General features: G+C 38.8%; 1 protein-coding gene across 4 annotated transcripts in view; it reads left to right on the top strand.

Annotated features, from left to right (window-relative positions):
- The window catches only part of CGNL1 (cingulin like 1), a 71,697-nt gene extending 61,706 nt beyond the window's left edge, over positions 1 to 9,991 (top strand). For 3 of the 4 annotated variants that reach the window (XM_072148133.1, XM_072148135.1, XM_072148134.1), the window contains exons 15-19: positions 4,707 to 4,790; positions 5,059 to 5,183; positions 6,520 to 6,628; positions 7,708 to 7,871; positions 9,333 to 9,991. In XM_072148133.1, coding sequence (XP_072004234.1) covers positions 4,707 to 4,790; positions 5,059 to 5,183; positions 6,520 to 6,628; positions 7,708 to 7,871; positions 9,333 to 9,465 — 615 coding nt within the window. In that variant the 3' untranslated portion in view covers positions 9,466 to 9,991. The remainder of the gene's footprint in view (positions 1 to 4,706; positions 4,791 to 5,058; positions 5,184 to 6,519; positions 6,629 to 7,707; positions 7,872 to 9,332) is intronic. The other variant, XM_072148136.1, reaches the window with a different exon arrangement.
- Positions 9,992 to 16,070: the final 6,079 nt, after the last annotated feature.

Raw genomic sequence — 16,070 nt, 5'->3', positions numbered from 1 at the left:
TCATCTTTTGTGTTCATTGACATCATTGTACTTTTGCATTGTTTGTCTTCTAACACTTGTTTTTACATAAACTGTATAAATGATATTAAGTCAGGAGATTTCAGGTTTCCAAAACCAAATGTTTAGCGTCTTAATTACCAGCCTTGTCCTACAGTGCAGAATTTCTTACAGGGAAATGGCCAAGAGGACTACAACATGCTCCAAATGGGGCTGTAGGGACCCCACTAACAGGAAAGGAGTTAATTGTAAAATCACTACAAAGTGAGGGGGGTGGGTGAGATCTACAAATGAGAACCTTCTGGCTGTGGATTTCTTCCCTGAAACCGTGGGAGAGCGCAGTGTTTCTATGGTGACTGTGAAAATATGGCAGGGTAAAGTTACAGTGGCTTTGCAAGTCCATTTTTGTTTTCAGGATTCCCGGTTGGTTTCCCAACACCTGTTCCACTCTGTAGTCCAGGTGTATGAAGCGACTCATTCACAGTGAGGAAGGAATGAAGTGTCTAACGTCTGGAGAAATAGAATGAGCACCTCATTACTGTAACTCCTGGCTCTCCCTCTCGGTGTACATGACACACGCGATTTATGAGAACCCACATTACAGACTGGCTTAAAAAGACATGAAGGGATGCTTCCAGGCTCCCTGATATCAATAATTGAGAAGAAATGAAATTGTGCAGTTTCATTAACAAGACTATGATAACCAGCTGTTCTTAATACCACGTCTAGCATAAACATGGGCTCCGTTTATTAAATCCGCGCCGTCTCTCAGAGGGGTATTATGGCTCATTGGAAATACTTTGTTTTCAGTGTTCACCAGACCCAGCTGTGATAACTTCTGCTGAAATGTACAGTGTTTGTTGTTCCACTGAGGATGAAAATAATGCATTAAAATTGAACAGATTTTCTGCCAGAGGAACCCGTTACACTGCTAGCCCCAATTATCCGCCGCGTTACAATTCCCTCATCTCCAGAAAATATCATGGTTTATACAAATGTAGGAGAGTTAAATAAAAGCAAGAGAACCTTGGCGTGTTTAGCTTCGCTGTTATGGCTTTTTTTTCCCCCAAAATGTTTTTCACAAAGTGTCTGTTAAGTCAGAAGTTGGATAACTACAGGCCAGGTCCTACAACTTCATAGGAATTCAGCACCAAGTATAGTGCATAGGTGATCATAGGGAATACTGTTCATATCATATAGGACATGTATTACAATAAAGGAAGTTACTACTAGCGATATCTCATTTTTAATATGATCTTTTTGGTTTTTACATAAACACATCAATCCTCTTAACACTGTGGACCAGTTAAGTTTATCATTTTATGCATCAGTTATTGTGAGCCAATACCAGAAACTGCTACAAATCTTTGCATGATTCATTACTTCTGGGTTGGCTTCATGTGTTGCTTTGGCTCAAAATTACTGCTCCAAAAAAAGGATAATACAACTTAGATGTGAACTGGCCCACAGTTATTGCACTTCAGCCCCAGAGGCAGGGAGCAGTCCTTGTTTTGTTATAGGGCTGTATGTAAGAATATCTGTGTGCTCATTTTTCTTGAATGCATAAAACCTTTACCTGGCTATGTTGTGGCACGTGTTATTGCTATGTTGTGAAACATTGGCGCACAATGTATAGCAACTACATTGGATCTCACAGATGAGTGATTATTATTTGCTAGCTGTCAGTGGTTGCACACTGTTAGTGTAGACTATTAGTTTTAAAGGACATCTACCACCAGGATCAAGGGCTATACACCAAGCACACTGACTGGTGTGTGGCCCCTCTAACAGGATTTTAGCTTCTTATGCCCATGAAACTTGTTTAAGCAATTTTCCATAAGGTAACAATTCTGCATTTTTTGTTCCTAGATCTCTTTATTGTACAATCTATTGTGTCAAATGGGGGTTGGGTTACATAGTTTAATACTGATACTGAAAGCTTCTTTATTCTACATAGTTTAATACTGACCACGCTGATTGGTTACATTTGGAAAGTGTAGGGGGGCACCTCCAACTGGACACAACCACCTGTCAATTTATTTATAAATAAGATTAAAGGGGACAGCGCAATGCCAAATATTTTGGGGTTATATTTTACTAATTTAAATGACTAGTTACTAGTTCTCTTAAAGCTGCTTTCTTGTTAAGAGTGTTGGCAAATCTGGATCATTGCCCTCTGAAGCGAATTAATGTGACTTCCTAAAATGTCATGTTTGCTTTGGTGTGACTGTGTACAGCCTTATGGGACTGTTGTTGCACACGTGCAAATATAGTTAAAATGCAATACATTTGGCACCATCTGCATAGTCTACTTGCCATCAGTGGAAAGCCTGGTCTGAACCGGGCACCCCATGATAATTTTCCAGGGAAATCCATGGCCCAGCACTTTCATTCCTCAGGAAGATGACGCTTCAGTTGAATGGTCATAGTGCAAAGTCTGTGAGAAAGGGAATTTCTCCTTCTATTCTGTTACTGGGGTAAGTACATCTGTGATGCATGGATACTGCACCTTATTGGCCAACCAGAATATGATGCCGCTGCAAAGAGGACTTCATCCATGTATTGCTTCATTACATCTTCTGCTTTAATATAGAAGCCAAGACTTGTAATACCATCCAAAAGGGGTTTTTTTTCTACATCCCCTTTAAAGTGTGATTTGTGGACAAGGCCTTACATTGTTCCTTATTATTACTAGTGAAGCTGTCTGTGCGGTAGAGAGTATTACACCTACGGCTGCTTTGTACAACACAATTAGTAGGATCTGAATAGTCATTTACTCTCATTAGACGTAAGCCCATGTGAGCCCCTGCCGCCCAGTGTGACCTCATTTCTCGGGAATGTGGGGCCACTTTTTTACTGTTCCTGTTTATGAATACATTAGGAACGTAGCTGTTACATCTCAAGTTTATCATAATGTTATACAGTTGTAGACTGTTTTATAAGTTGTTGAAAAGTAGGAAATGTTAAATGAAATACCTCCTATATGTGTACATGCATGATGTATTATTTAAAACATGTGGTTACCCACTATGCTGAATTAAAACTTTTGCTCAGATTGGCATCCACTCTCCACAAACTGCAGTGATTGTCACCTGTATCAAACAACATCCAATGTGAATTGGGGGTAATAATGGTCATCAGTTCACTTCACAGTGAAATAGTGGGAAAGTTGGAGGACATAAAGGATACAACTGTCTTGCCGCGATGGTAGCTGGGAGCGGTGTACGACAATGTGTGTGTGTGTGTGGGGGGGGGGGGGGCGTGAATGAACTAGGTTTCAGAGGAGCCAGGGGGCGCTCGTTGGACAGGACCCTGAGTGCCTCCGGGTCATCTGAATTGTTTCAAAAGCTTATTTTCTATAGTAGCGGAGGCCCAGGAGGAAGCGACAAGAGACTCCCATAGGGTGCAATATGGGACAGTCTACTACCGAGAAAATGGTGGTCGATGTCCTTTTTGTCTTTGTGTTTAGGACACAAACAACTAAGGGACAGCGCCAGTGCCAGAATTGTAAAGATATTGCCTTTTTCTTTAAAAAAATGCAGGGCCTCACAGCTGTCCATGTGTTGTGTTGGCTATTGCAGCTCAGATCAAACAGTCACTGGGATTGAACTGCTTTACCATACACAGCCCATGGACTATAGTTAGTAGGGAAGCGGCTTTGCTTCTCTAATCCTGGAAAACCCCTCTAAAGCTACATGCTCTTGGTTGTGGCTAATTCTCAGCCGTGTTTTTCAGTATCCGCGAATTGGTCCCATGAGTGTTGTTTTTTTTTTTTTTAAAGTGCATGATCTGTGAATAAACAATAACAATAATCCTTTATTTACATACTGCCATCATATTCTGGAGTGCTGTACAGACCATTGGATCCATATACATATAAAATAAGACATTACAAAATAATAACATAATCAGATGAAATGGTAGGAGTTAGGGCTGTGCTCACAAGAGCTTACAATCTAAGAGGATGAAGGGGCAGCACAGAAGGTGACAGTGCTTGTACAATGGTCAAGCCCTTCTATTAATGGATAAAATAATTAAATGAATAGATAATACTGAATGAACTGGTCACCATCCACTATTGATATAGTATATGTCCTATTTTCTTTTCTTTTTTTTTCTTTTTTTTTGTTTCTTGCATAGGACATGGAGTTAAAATGCATTTGATCATCTTATATATGCTTAAATAAAGAGAGGGTAGGCCTAGAGTACAGTACATGCACGAGCCGAAACTGACATTTTCTTCCCTTTTTTATGACTGATTTGCATCAGTCTAGCATCCGTTTTCCACAGATCCTCATAGAGTCTAGCCGGAACTGTTTTTAATGAATCACTCATAAAATATAGTTTACTTTTTAATGGGTTGGTCGTACAGCTCTGATCCATTAAAAAGTATTTATTGCAGCTGTATGCCAACTGTTCCAGAAAACGGATGGTGTATTTTTCACTGTTGTTAAAAATATAGTCTTGGGAATATATGTATATAAATATCACTGAGACACACACATGCTCTATGATGCGTTTCGCACATGTGGACCTTTTTCCCCTCATGTTTATGGTATTTTTAATTTTTTTTACAAAATACTATGTTGCCTATGTTAAACAGCATTACATAGACTACATAGGATGTCCTCTTTTTGTTTTAGTTTTTTTAACACTTTAATTATGTTTAAATGTTTTAAACATTCCAACATTTTTGTTTTTTATCATAGATTGAACAAATGAGGGGAGAACTTCTTCAAGAACGGGGTGCAAGGCAAGACCTGGAGTGTGATAAAATGTCCTTGGAGAGACAGGTAATGACCTTAGTTTAGGGCATGTAGACGGAAGGTGGGTTGTACTATCTTATGGAAATTTCTGTATTAAATTTTCAATCCAGCTTTATTTGTTATTGACGTAGACAGGTTGTGTAAGAGTGCAGGACTGTGCAGGCTAGAGAATAAAACAATTGTTTCTCCAATATTTACTGGTTATTGTTTGAGGATCCGTCTTTGTTTTCATAACTTGTGTAGCATTTTAAAGTTGCATATTGTCTGACCCACTGCGCCTTTTCATAAAATCTAGTACAAAGATCTGAAGAGCAGAATAGCTCATCTTGAGACTTCACATCGATCCAATAAAGAAGGGCTTGTTGCTCAGATGGAAGGAAGAATAGCAGAGCTGGAAGAACGCCTGGAAAATGAAGAAAGGTAGAGGAGCTGCTTGTATGTAGAGTTGAACTTGGGGTGTGATTGTGATTAACCTTTTCTTTACCATTGTTGCTACATTAGTAAGACTGTCTACGTTTTATAACATTTAATAAGCCAGAAGATATACTTCTGTAAAGTATAGAAAAAAAGAAAAAACATGACTAGAACACTTCTGGTAAACAGGTTAAGATAATTTTAATTCCTATTGAATAGGCAATTGAACTCAAAGAGGGCAAATCTTAAGCCAATATTATGGCTCATACATGATGTATTAGAAAAATGTATTAATCAGTTTAATTCTGACATTAGGCTATCATTTACAATCTTGCTAAACCTTGAGCACTGTCTGACATGTTCATTTCTGTTTTATATTCGGCATACCATTATAAACGAGTTGGAACTAGACTATTACTTGACCACTTCTGTATCACAGGGTAGCACCACATGTATACCAATGAGACATAAACTCCAGTTCTGCTCCAGACCCATGTCCCGTAAGGCACAAGTCACCCTTACTCTGAAGGTGTAGCAATCCAGTAAAAGAAATTTGAATGGACCAGATGAACTACAGATTCTTCAATAAAGGCACAAAGTGGCATCTAATAAAATGGCCAATGCGTTTCAAACGGATATACCGTTACTCATGGTACTCAGCTAAAATTAAACTGCAGTTCAGCTGGTCCATTCAACTTCCTTTCATTGCACTACATCTATACCTTGGAAAACCGCTGACTTGGTGTATTATTTTTTTGCCAGTCTGTATCCTGGCGTGACCCTTGAATTCACAAGTAAAGTTTAATTGTTTGTCATTCCTAAAATGTCTCACTTTAACGATTTCAATATACTATATTATCTACAGAAAGGCATCTTGTTTGTGTTTGCCTACAGAAAGCAGAACAGACTGAAGATATATCACAATATTACAATTACACACTGAGGAGGATTTTGTTTGGAGACAAGTATATTGTATTATAGCTGAAAGCTTAGCATTAGTATTCCTGTAATGTCAGCATCACATCACCAGAAACCTTAATACTGTACCAGAACGCCTTGGTTTATTTTAGTGTTGGTGACCTGGATCACCGGCTGTTCTGTCCTTCATAAAAGAAGTTTTATAGAATATGAGATTATTGATATTCCAGTGTGGGAGGCAATAACATTATCACTTTGCTGAATGCCAAAAGAAAGGACGATGAAACTTTGTGTGCTGCAAGCAGTAAATCCGCAGAATATTAAATGCAATGTACGTTTCATCAGCATTCTGAGGGAAAGTTGAAAAGGATCTGGCACAGTTTCCTGATTCAATTTCAAAACAATGTGCTTTCCTCTCCCTCAGGGACCGGGCAAGTCTCCAACTCAACAACCGCAGGCTGGAGAGGAAGGTGAAAGAGTTAATGATGCAGGTCGATGATGAACATCTCACTTTAACAGATCAGAAAGATCAGGTAAACTGCAAATCCAGGTTCATGTAACTAAATACACTACTAGGTGTCTTAAATAAGTTATCTTAAGTAAAGAAAGCATTGCAATTTTTTTTTATTTTCAGCTTTTTTGCAAATGTGTCCCCAGCATCCACCTGTTCCATGAGTAAGAAAGTGACAATTATAGGTCATAAATGACCATCACTATCACAGTTTTTTCAGTTTTGCACTCGGTGTAAGGTATCAGTCCTTAAGAGCTGTGTGGATCTATAACTTTGTGTATATAGTTAGTAGCAGCAGGACTGTGAGTTTTTTTTTGCCTTCTTCTGGAGCGACACAATATAATGTATAGGGTGAACTGATGTCTTTTTCTAATCTTTTTTTACTATGATACTATGTTTATAGTATATCGTGCAATTCCAGAATGTCACACCTTTTATTTCTTTCACTGGCAATGTTAACATCAGTTTTATGTCATGATGCTGATATATCAACTCTTCTAGATGATATTGGTCCTATATGGACTTTTCAATGACTTTTATTATTTCATGACTGTGTCAGGTCTGTCCAATAAAAACTCTCCTTATGGAGAGTTTTCCAGTTATAGTGGTTGTCCGGGATTTAAAAAAAACAAATCAAAACAATCTACTAGGCCTGGAGGGGGGATATGGAAAATATGCAAATAAGTTCTCCAGGATAGGTGAAACATTGCTTCTTAGCTACTTTGTAAGGCATGATGGGGAAAATGTTTTCCTTATCTTATCCTGAAAACGCATTTGCATATTTCATATGACACAGACCACACATTTGCATCTAGAGGCAAAGAAATCTTAGAATAGTAGTTGGTTTGATTCCCTTTATGGCCAAAACTGTTGCAGCAAAATCTGAACAAAATAATACAATTGAGGGAAGTGCTGGATGGCACCTCATCATTACACTTGGATGTCATTTTTTTTTCTAGTAACTTTTTATTAGTGGGTTAATCATGAACTCTGAATTGGCACATCCGCACATGTAAATATTAGTAGGCATACATGAAATAATGTGTATGAACATATGTAGTATCCACCTTATAATTTAAGACCTGACATTTGTCTGTCCAGTTAAGTTTACGATTGAAATCCATGAAGAGGCAAGTTGAAGAAGCAGAAGAAGAAATAGATAGATTAGAAAGTGCTAAAAAGAAGCTTCAAAGAGATTTGGAAGACCAAGTTGACATAAATGAGCAGCTCCAAGCTCAGCTAACTGCGGCAAAGAAAGAGCTGAGGTAGGTTGATCTTTTACATATACATGTCTCAGTGCAGCAATAAATCGTTAGGAGGATAACAACGCAGGACAAGAATGCTCCTCACTCCTGTTGCATCTGCTTCTGAACACACAACTCAATTTACGTCAGTTTATCACCCGGTCACACACTGGTGATGGCAAGTCTTAGGAATTATGCGGAGCAAATGGGGTTTTACTGTCCTAACCCACATCCCTCCTGCAGTAAGATTGCAGAGTTCTGTGGACTTTCTCTGGCAATTCAAGGTCTGAAAGAGGCTTTCTTATTTGCCAACTAGAAGTGCCTATTATCACATTGTCAAGTCACCCTAATGAGACTACTAAAAAAAGTGTTAAATATGGTTTTATAAAATGTTTTTTTCACATCTTCATTTTTCCTTATTAATTTAGTATAAATAAAGTAGTATAAAAGAAAAACACCTTCTCCTCAAACTAAGAAAAAGCAACAGTAATGGAAAAAGTTATGGCAACACAAAATCAAATTATTTCTTTATCCTATTTCATCGTTTCATGACATTTGGACAATAAAACCCTTATTTAGAGGTAAAACGTTACTTAATGTGCACTGTGAATGGCACAAAATTAAAACACCAAAAACAAGGCTGGAATTTCAGAGGTCTTTGTCATTTATCCATCATAATTGGTAAATGAGTTATTAAAGAAGTTTTAATGTACCACAGATATAACGCAATGCGCAAAAAAATGCAAAAAACAACCCCTCATACAGTAACGGCAACTAAAGAAATGTTATGTTATGAGCTTAGAGGACATTCTACCATCAAAATGAAGCGTGATAAACCATCGGTACTTACTCATAGATCCAGGCACTGTGACTGTTGGTAATCTTCTTATATTGGACCATGGCCTCTTTCCTTCTAAAATCAACTTTGAAAATTATACTATTGACTCTAAGGGCTCTGTGGGTGTTACAAAAACTCTCTGTGCTCTGGATTCAGAGACTGTGGACACACTGCAGCAGCACATTTCAGTCTCGCCCCCACCCCTGCTTCCTTGGCATTTCTTGTTATCTCAGCAAACAGTGGGCACACTAATGACACCTACCAGAGCCCCTTAGGCTCATAAGCATAGTTTTAAAAGTGATTTTAGAAGAAAGGAAGCAATTGATAACAAATATAACATTGCCAAAGTCTGGATCAATGAGTAAGTGTCCCTGGTTTATCATGATGGATTCTGATAGTAGATTTCCTTTTTTAAGGAGTAAGGGCTTCTTGTTATGTAAAAATTTAAATTTACTGTATTAAAAAAATTGTAATGAGCTTCTACCTTGGGATTGGGTAGGATTAGGAAAAGGTCTACCTTAGGTAATACATGTTTTTCCAGTATACAAGTTATACATTTTGTGGTAACATAATCTCAGGGAGTTGTCAGACAAATACCACATTGCAGTATATTTATTATTACTGATTTGTGTTTGTTCTTGCAGCAGACGCAGATGTTCTCCAAGCAAAATGCTGAATGACTTAGATGATGATGATGACCTGAGCACAGACGGAGAGAGTCTTTATGAATCTCATTCTGTATATAGATTTTCTAGAGATGATGGCATAACCGCCTGAATTGCATCTTTTATTTGGACTATGAAAAAAAAATAATTGAAAAAAAAACAAAAAAAACATACCCGTATTATAATGCGTATTTTAGTACTACATAACAAAAGATATAGCCACAAGTTCCAGCGATAGAGATGTCCTTTTACGTGAACTTGAAGGAGACGGATTTGTACAGGTTGATGTCTTAAAACGATTGTTCTTTGTAAATATCTTCATTGAAATATAATTTTCCAGAATTTCATAAAAATGTATTCAACCAAATTAGTAGAAGAATCAGTATGTGAAAGTAAATTGGCGGCCACAGCTGTGTAATAATTATAAATCTATAGACCATCCGCACATCTGCTGTTCTGAAGGAAATGGAGACAATGCTGTGCTGTAAATAACGCTGCCTCCATGTTGATTTCCAGATCACAGTCTTGTATAATCTATTCATCTTCTTGTCACTTTCCTCTTGTGCTTTTCTTGCCTTGTTCAAATGAAATGATATTTTTTTAATAATATTATACCTATTAAAGGACTTTTAACAGAATTGATTGAAATCTTTACAAGTTATATTACTTTTCTATTTTTCAATTTAAAAAAATATAATTTTTTTTTAATTTGATCATTGAAGGACACCTACCACCAAGATGAAGGATTGTAAACCAAGCACACTGACATACTGGTGTGTGCCCCTCTGGGAGGATCTGCTCTTCTTTTGGCTTCTTATGCCCTTGTTTTTAAGAAAAAAGGCTTAAAAAATTAGGCAAATGAGCCTGAGGGGCTCCAGGCTCTATAGGTGTTAATGGTCATTTCATTTCAGTGGGCAGCATCATTTGCATAATTTTAAAAGCATTTAAAAAAAAAACCAGCACATAAGAAGCTAAAGGGAGAGCAGATCCTGCCAGAAGGGGGCGCACATCAGTATGTCAGTGTGCTTGGTTTACTGTTCTTGATCTTGGTGGTAGATGTCCTTTAAACAAAGTACAGAATCACAGCGATCGGTTGGGTAACAAACCCATAGATTTTCTTCTGGAGGCAGCTAAATCCCATTTAATTTGGCTGCAATAGTGGTCAGCTAATTGGTGGCTATGAGAGCCGTGCGCTTAAAGAAAATCTACTATCAAAATAAAGCATGATAAACCAGGGACACTTACTCATTCACCTGGGCAACAGGACTGTGCTAATCTTCTTATATTTATTATCGATGGCTTCCTTCCTTCTAAAATCAACTTGTATTGTTATGCTAATGAGCCAAAGGGTTCTGTGGGGTGTTACCAGAGCCCCTTCGTGCACGCGAGCTGTGCTGAAACTGCCACTGCTGCAGTGAGATGACATCGGGCAGAGGGAAGGGGGGTGCGTAGGGGGAGACAGTGTAACAGTGCTGTAGTTTCACAGACTGAGGGGCTCTGGTAACACCCCAGGAACCCTTCTGGCTCATTAGCATAATTTAAAAAGTTTATTTTAGAAGGAAGAAGGTCATGGATAACAAATCTTAGAAGATTACCACAGTAACGGTGCCTGGATCTGTGGGTAAGTGCCCCTAGTTTATTATGATTAATCTACTGATTCAAGAGACCATTAAAAAACACACATTTTTTTGAGAGCCTCCTTTATTTCAGCTGTGGCTTTCGTACTCTGGTGTAACATGTGTATACCTGACCTTCAGAGGTCCTTGTCTGCAGACACCACATTCAATATTCAAAGAAAAACACCTTAAAGGATCACTCTAGGCAAAACTGATATTACTCCTAACATGCGGCCAGGTTATCAGCGACGTAATGAATACATAGGAACCATTCCTTGTTGATATGTGCTCCCATAGGGTGTGACACACTACTGATATCCTGGTTTAACCACTAATAAAAGGCTGTAAAACACAATTATGACTAATAAAGAAAATAGTTCCACTCAAATGGGAGATTTATGATCCCTTATGTTCCCACTTCACGCTTTCTTACAGGATCTATAATTTTATTGCTGACATTTATGGGGACATTTTTGGCGGGCTCGGTACAGGCAGTAAAATCCTTTTGAAATATTGTTCTAATGAGATGACATCTGAACTAAGAGCTCTCATGTAACACATGTAACACCACTATTGGACAAGCCAACTAAGAATATTCATGTATGTTATCTGCTCTTCCACTTGGCATAAAGGCTGCGAGACATCAGCCCTAAATTAACACAAGCCACTAGATGAGGAAGAGAACCCATATCATGCTGCCGCTGACCACACAATATCACTGAATATTCTGGTAGTTTTACTTCTTAATCTAATATATGAAGCCGAATATACATATGGGCGCGTGTATGTATGTCCACTAAAGGAATCTGCACTGTCGCATTTACAATTACCAAATTTTGCACAGCCGCTCTCTCTGTGAACGCCTTAGAACAGATTTTAAATCGTAATTGTCACCCTGTGATTCACAAAATCCACTTATTATCCACCATGTACAGGAGCCATTGTCTGCTGCTGCTGTGGCAGTTAGAAGCTGAGCCGTGATTGGTTGCTATTTTGCCACAGGTCATTAATATAAGCTCTGAGCTTTGATTGGTTACAATAGCCAGTGAGCATAAGACACTTATGTGTTAGGTAAGATGAATAGGGATACAGACGGGCAGGGAGAGTGAGTGGGAGAGATGGATACAATGATATAAAATATTTTTATGTTAAACGATTCTATTTTGTTATAGCTAAGAGCAGTTATTTACTATCCCAGCGAACACTGGGAGCTACAGCTAGTGTAGTGATAACTACCAGGTAGATGGCAGCTGAATGCTGGTTTGATCACCAGCTATTTTTCCAGATTCTCCCTTCCATACAAACACAGCTACGCTAAGAGGAGAGTAGGCAGTAGTCTTAAAAACCAGGAAATTGGAATGCTAATCCAACATGTGCCAAAATTATCCTTTCCTAGATCTGAAATAGTCTAAAAACCTCCATTTTAGAACAGTTGCAAGAGGAGTCACAGCCATGGCCAGGAGTGCGCTGTTTCTACATGTGTAGGCTCCGGTAGTCTGCACGCGGTCAGCTGCTACGTGTCACCACTGGAACTGGATTGGTAAAATGGAAGCAAATTTGAAAAGCTTTGTACTTATCTTGGTTTACAATATAACTGTAGACAAAGTATGGCATGGAATTTTATTTTTACTTATTCATTTTTATAGTATTCTGAATGATTTTGTCAGAATCTAATAGTATTCCTGTTGTAAAGGACTGCATGTCACTCCTCTGGGTGTGCAATAGTGTGCTCAAGTAGGATACCGGTCGGTTAAGTATAATAATAAAACACTTGGCACTCTATTTGATGATGCAAAAACACAGAATTTTACTGGTGTACAAAGTATGACAATCCAAATTCATGTAGCGTTTCGGTCTTGAACTTCTTCGGAAACGGATTGCAAGGTGTGGAAGAGGATGATGATGAGCTGCTGTGCGGTGAGAGGCTGTAGAAAAGGCAGCAAGTACTGCCGAGGAGAAAAGCCTCTAATAGTATTCCTGTCACATTGTTATTACATGACAGCACAGAATTCGGGAGTGATGACCAATATAGCTACACAGCAGGAAATGTGCAGCTCTGCTTTATAGAAAAATTTTAGGTATTTTCTTTGATTACAACTAAATTTCTAGAAAAAGCATGGCTTGAATGCCAGTTTTGCACCGTACAAGCCCTGAAACAATTGCAATGCCTACCAAACCGGCAGTTATTGCAAATATTATCCCCCTCAGACTACCTCTGTGCCAAGTGGGTGTGAAGGGGTTCAGAGGGCGGCCAGGAGGTGACGCTGGAATGGAAGCCGCACTTGCTACATCCAGTGACCTTTCAGGGGGCGTAATGGTCACTGGTAATAACACACTTGTACACTGCAGTTATCTGCCTGATTTATCTGGTGGTGCTGGAGGGGCAGGGACTGTCATACCACAGGATAAATGTCTCCCACAGTTTGAATCTGGATTGGGTAATCCTGATTTTGTATGCTGCCTATTATATCATTTCATCAAAGTCCACAAATGGTTGGAAATGTTTTATTCAGTCTCATCCTGCAGCTACTGGCAATATGATAAGACTGACCGCCAGGGAGAACTCAGAATGGATCCCCAAATTGCCCCAGCAAGTAACCTAGAAGCTGCACGTGGGCAATGAATTGATAAATGTACTTCCAGAAGTGTGATGAAATTCACTACAATATTCCTGAAGTCTACAAACTTCAGTCCATTCAGTTCCATGCACAAACACCTTATCCTTATAACGGAAAGAAGAATAGTCAGACAAGGTTAAAGGAACAAATCATTGATCTCTCCAGCATGATTTATAATGCTAACATATCTGATGTCTGTAACAAGGTTGTTTCAAATATAAAATCGATATCCTGACACCGCACATGCTGCATATATTTCAATGTCATATGGCAGAACATTTCAAGTTGAATTTAAGCTGTTAGCAAAAAAGCACTATTCTTATTTCTGTAGATCTGGTACATAGTGGAGAATGCAGGACTAATAGCCCATCAGTAGATTTCTACTGTGTGTAAGTGCTGCCCTCTAGTGGCAAAGATAAACATGTAACCAAAACATGGATATCAGTAGAAATATTCAAAGGAGCTGAGTTTGATGCCTGAGAATCAGGGCCGGTTCTAGACAAAGTAGGGCCCTGGGCGAAACTAAAAGTGGGGCCCCCAAAATAAAACTATTTTATGACCAGTCACAGTCAATAAGAGGCTCCTTTAGTCTGGTAAAACAAACTCTAATATGGGAGAATTTTATAGGAGATGGATGATAGGAAGATTGATGGGCTGCACGGTGGCTCAGTGGTTAGCACTACAGCCTTGCAGCACTGGTCAACATCTGCAAAGAGTTTGCATCTTCTCACGGTGTTTGCATGTGTTTCCTCTGGGTCCTCCGGTTTCCTCCCACACTCCAAAAAATTACTGGTAGGTTGAATAAATTGTGACAGGGACTGATTTGGCAAGCTTTGTGCAGCGCTGCGGTATCTGTGTGCTCAGTAACATAACAGGTACAATGATTCTGGTAAAAGAGCTTTTTTTTCCATTATTGGGGCAGCACAGTGGCTTAGTGGTTAGCATTACAGCATTACAGTGCTGGGGACCTGGGTTCAAGTCCCAGGGTCAACATCTGCAAAGAGTTTGTATGTTCTCTTGCTGTTTCCGTGGGGTTCCTCTGGCTCCTCTAGTTTCCTCCCACACTGCAAAACATACTAGTAGGTTGATTAGATTGTGAGCCCCATTGGAAACAGGCTCTGTGCAGTGCTGAATAATCTGTGTGCACTATATAAATAAAGAAGCCGGCACCAGAAGCAGCGGCTGTCAGCTGTCTATCACAACTGACACCCTCGATCAGAGCCGAAGCATGATCGCGGCGTGTAAGAGTGTTCCTGCTATGGATCGGATCCCCTGTGCCGCTTACCGGGGGATCCGATCCACCTCTGGGCAGCCCCAAGGACTGTCCGATCTTCTGAGCAGTCAGACCCCTTCCGGGTCTGACTGTAAACGGTCTGCGCATGCGCCTGCATGCTCAGACAGTTTACACTGCTCTACAATGAATTAGTATTGTAGAGCAGTGTATTGAACTAGAACCAGCGATCAGAGCATCACTGGTTCAAGTTCAAGTATGGAAAAGTAAAAACACTAAACACTGCACATTAGAATAAATAAAAAATAAAAATATAAGCCCCTAAAATATCACTTTCCCATAAAAACACTTAATAAAGTAAAAAAAAAAAACGCAAAAAACATTCCGAAAAAAGATAATTTTTAATTAATACCTTTTAAAAAAAAATGCTCCGCACTCTAAAATGAGACCACTAAAAAGAACAACCCTTCTCGCAAAAAATAAGCTCCTAATCAGATTTGTCAGCCGAAAAATAAAAAAGTTCTGCATATGAAAAGAGGGTGATGCTAAAATGAACAAAATTTTCTCCAAATGAGTTTTTATTCAGTAAAATTGAATAAAATACACAAAACCCCCACATACAGGCAGTCCCCGGGTTACGTACAAGATAGAGTCCGGAGGTTTGTTCTTAAGTTGAATTTGTATGTAAGTCGAAACTGTATATTTTATAATTGTAACTCCAGACAAAAAAAAATTTTGGCCCCAGTAATAATTGGAGTTTAAACATTTTTTGCTGTAATGGGACCGAAGATTATCAATAAAGCTTCATTACAGACACCTTACAGCTGATTACTGTCATCTGGGACTATAGTAAAGCATTCAGAGAGCTTCACCAGAGGTCAGAGGGGTCTGTCTGTAACTATGGGTTGTCTGTAAGTCAGGTGTCCTTAAGTAGGGGACCGCCTGTATTTGGTACCGCTGCGTCCGTACCAATCTGCATAATAAATCAGAATTGTTATTAGATCCGCAAAGTGAACCCCGTAAAAAAAAAGCTCCAAAAAAAGCTTTTAATTAATACCCTATAAAAAATGCTCTAAAAGTGATTTAAAAACTGTTACGCTCTCTAAAATAAGACCACTAAAAAGAACAATCCTTCTCGCAAAAAATAAGCCCTTAAACAGATTTGTGAGGCGAAAAATAAAAAAGTTATGCATATGAAAGACGGTGATGCTAAAATTAACAACATTTTTGCCAATTTACTTTTTATTCAATA

Source organism: Engystomops pustulosus, chromosome 4 (assembly GCF_040894005.1).
Source record: "Engystomops pustulosus chromosome 4, aEngPut4.maternal, whole genome shotgun sequence".
Taxonomy (NCBI): Eukaryota; Metazoa; Chordata; class Amphibia; order Anura; family Leptodactylidae; genus Engystomops; species Engystomops pustulosus.
The sequence above is the reverse complement of the archived record's forward strand: the minus strand, read 5'-3'. Positions and strand labels throughout refer to the sequence as shown.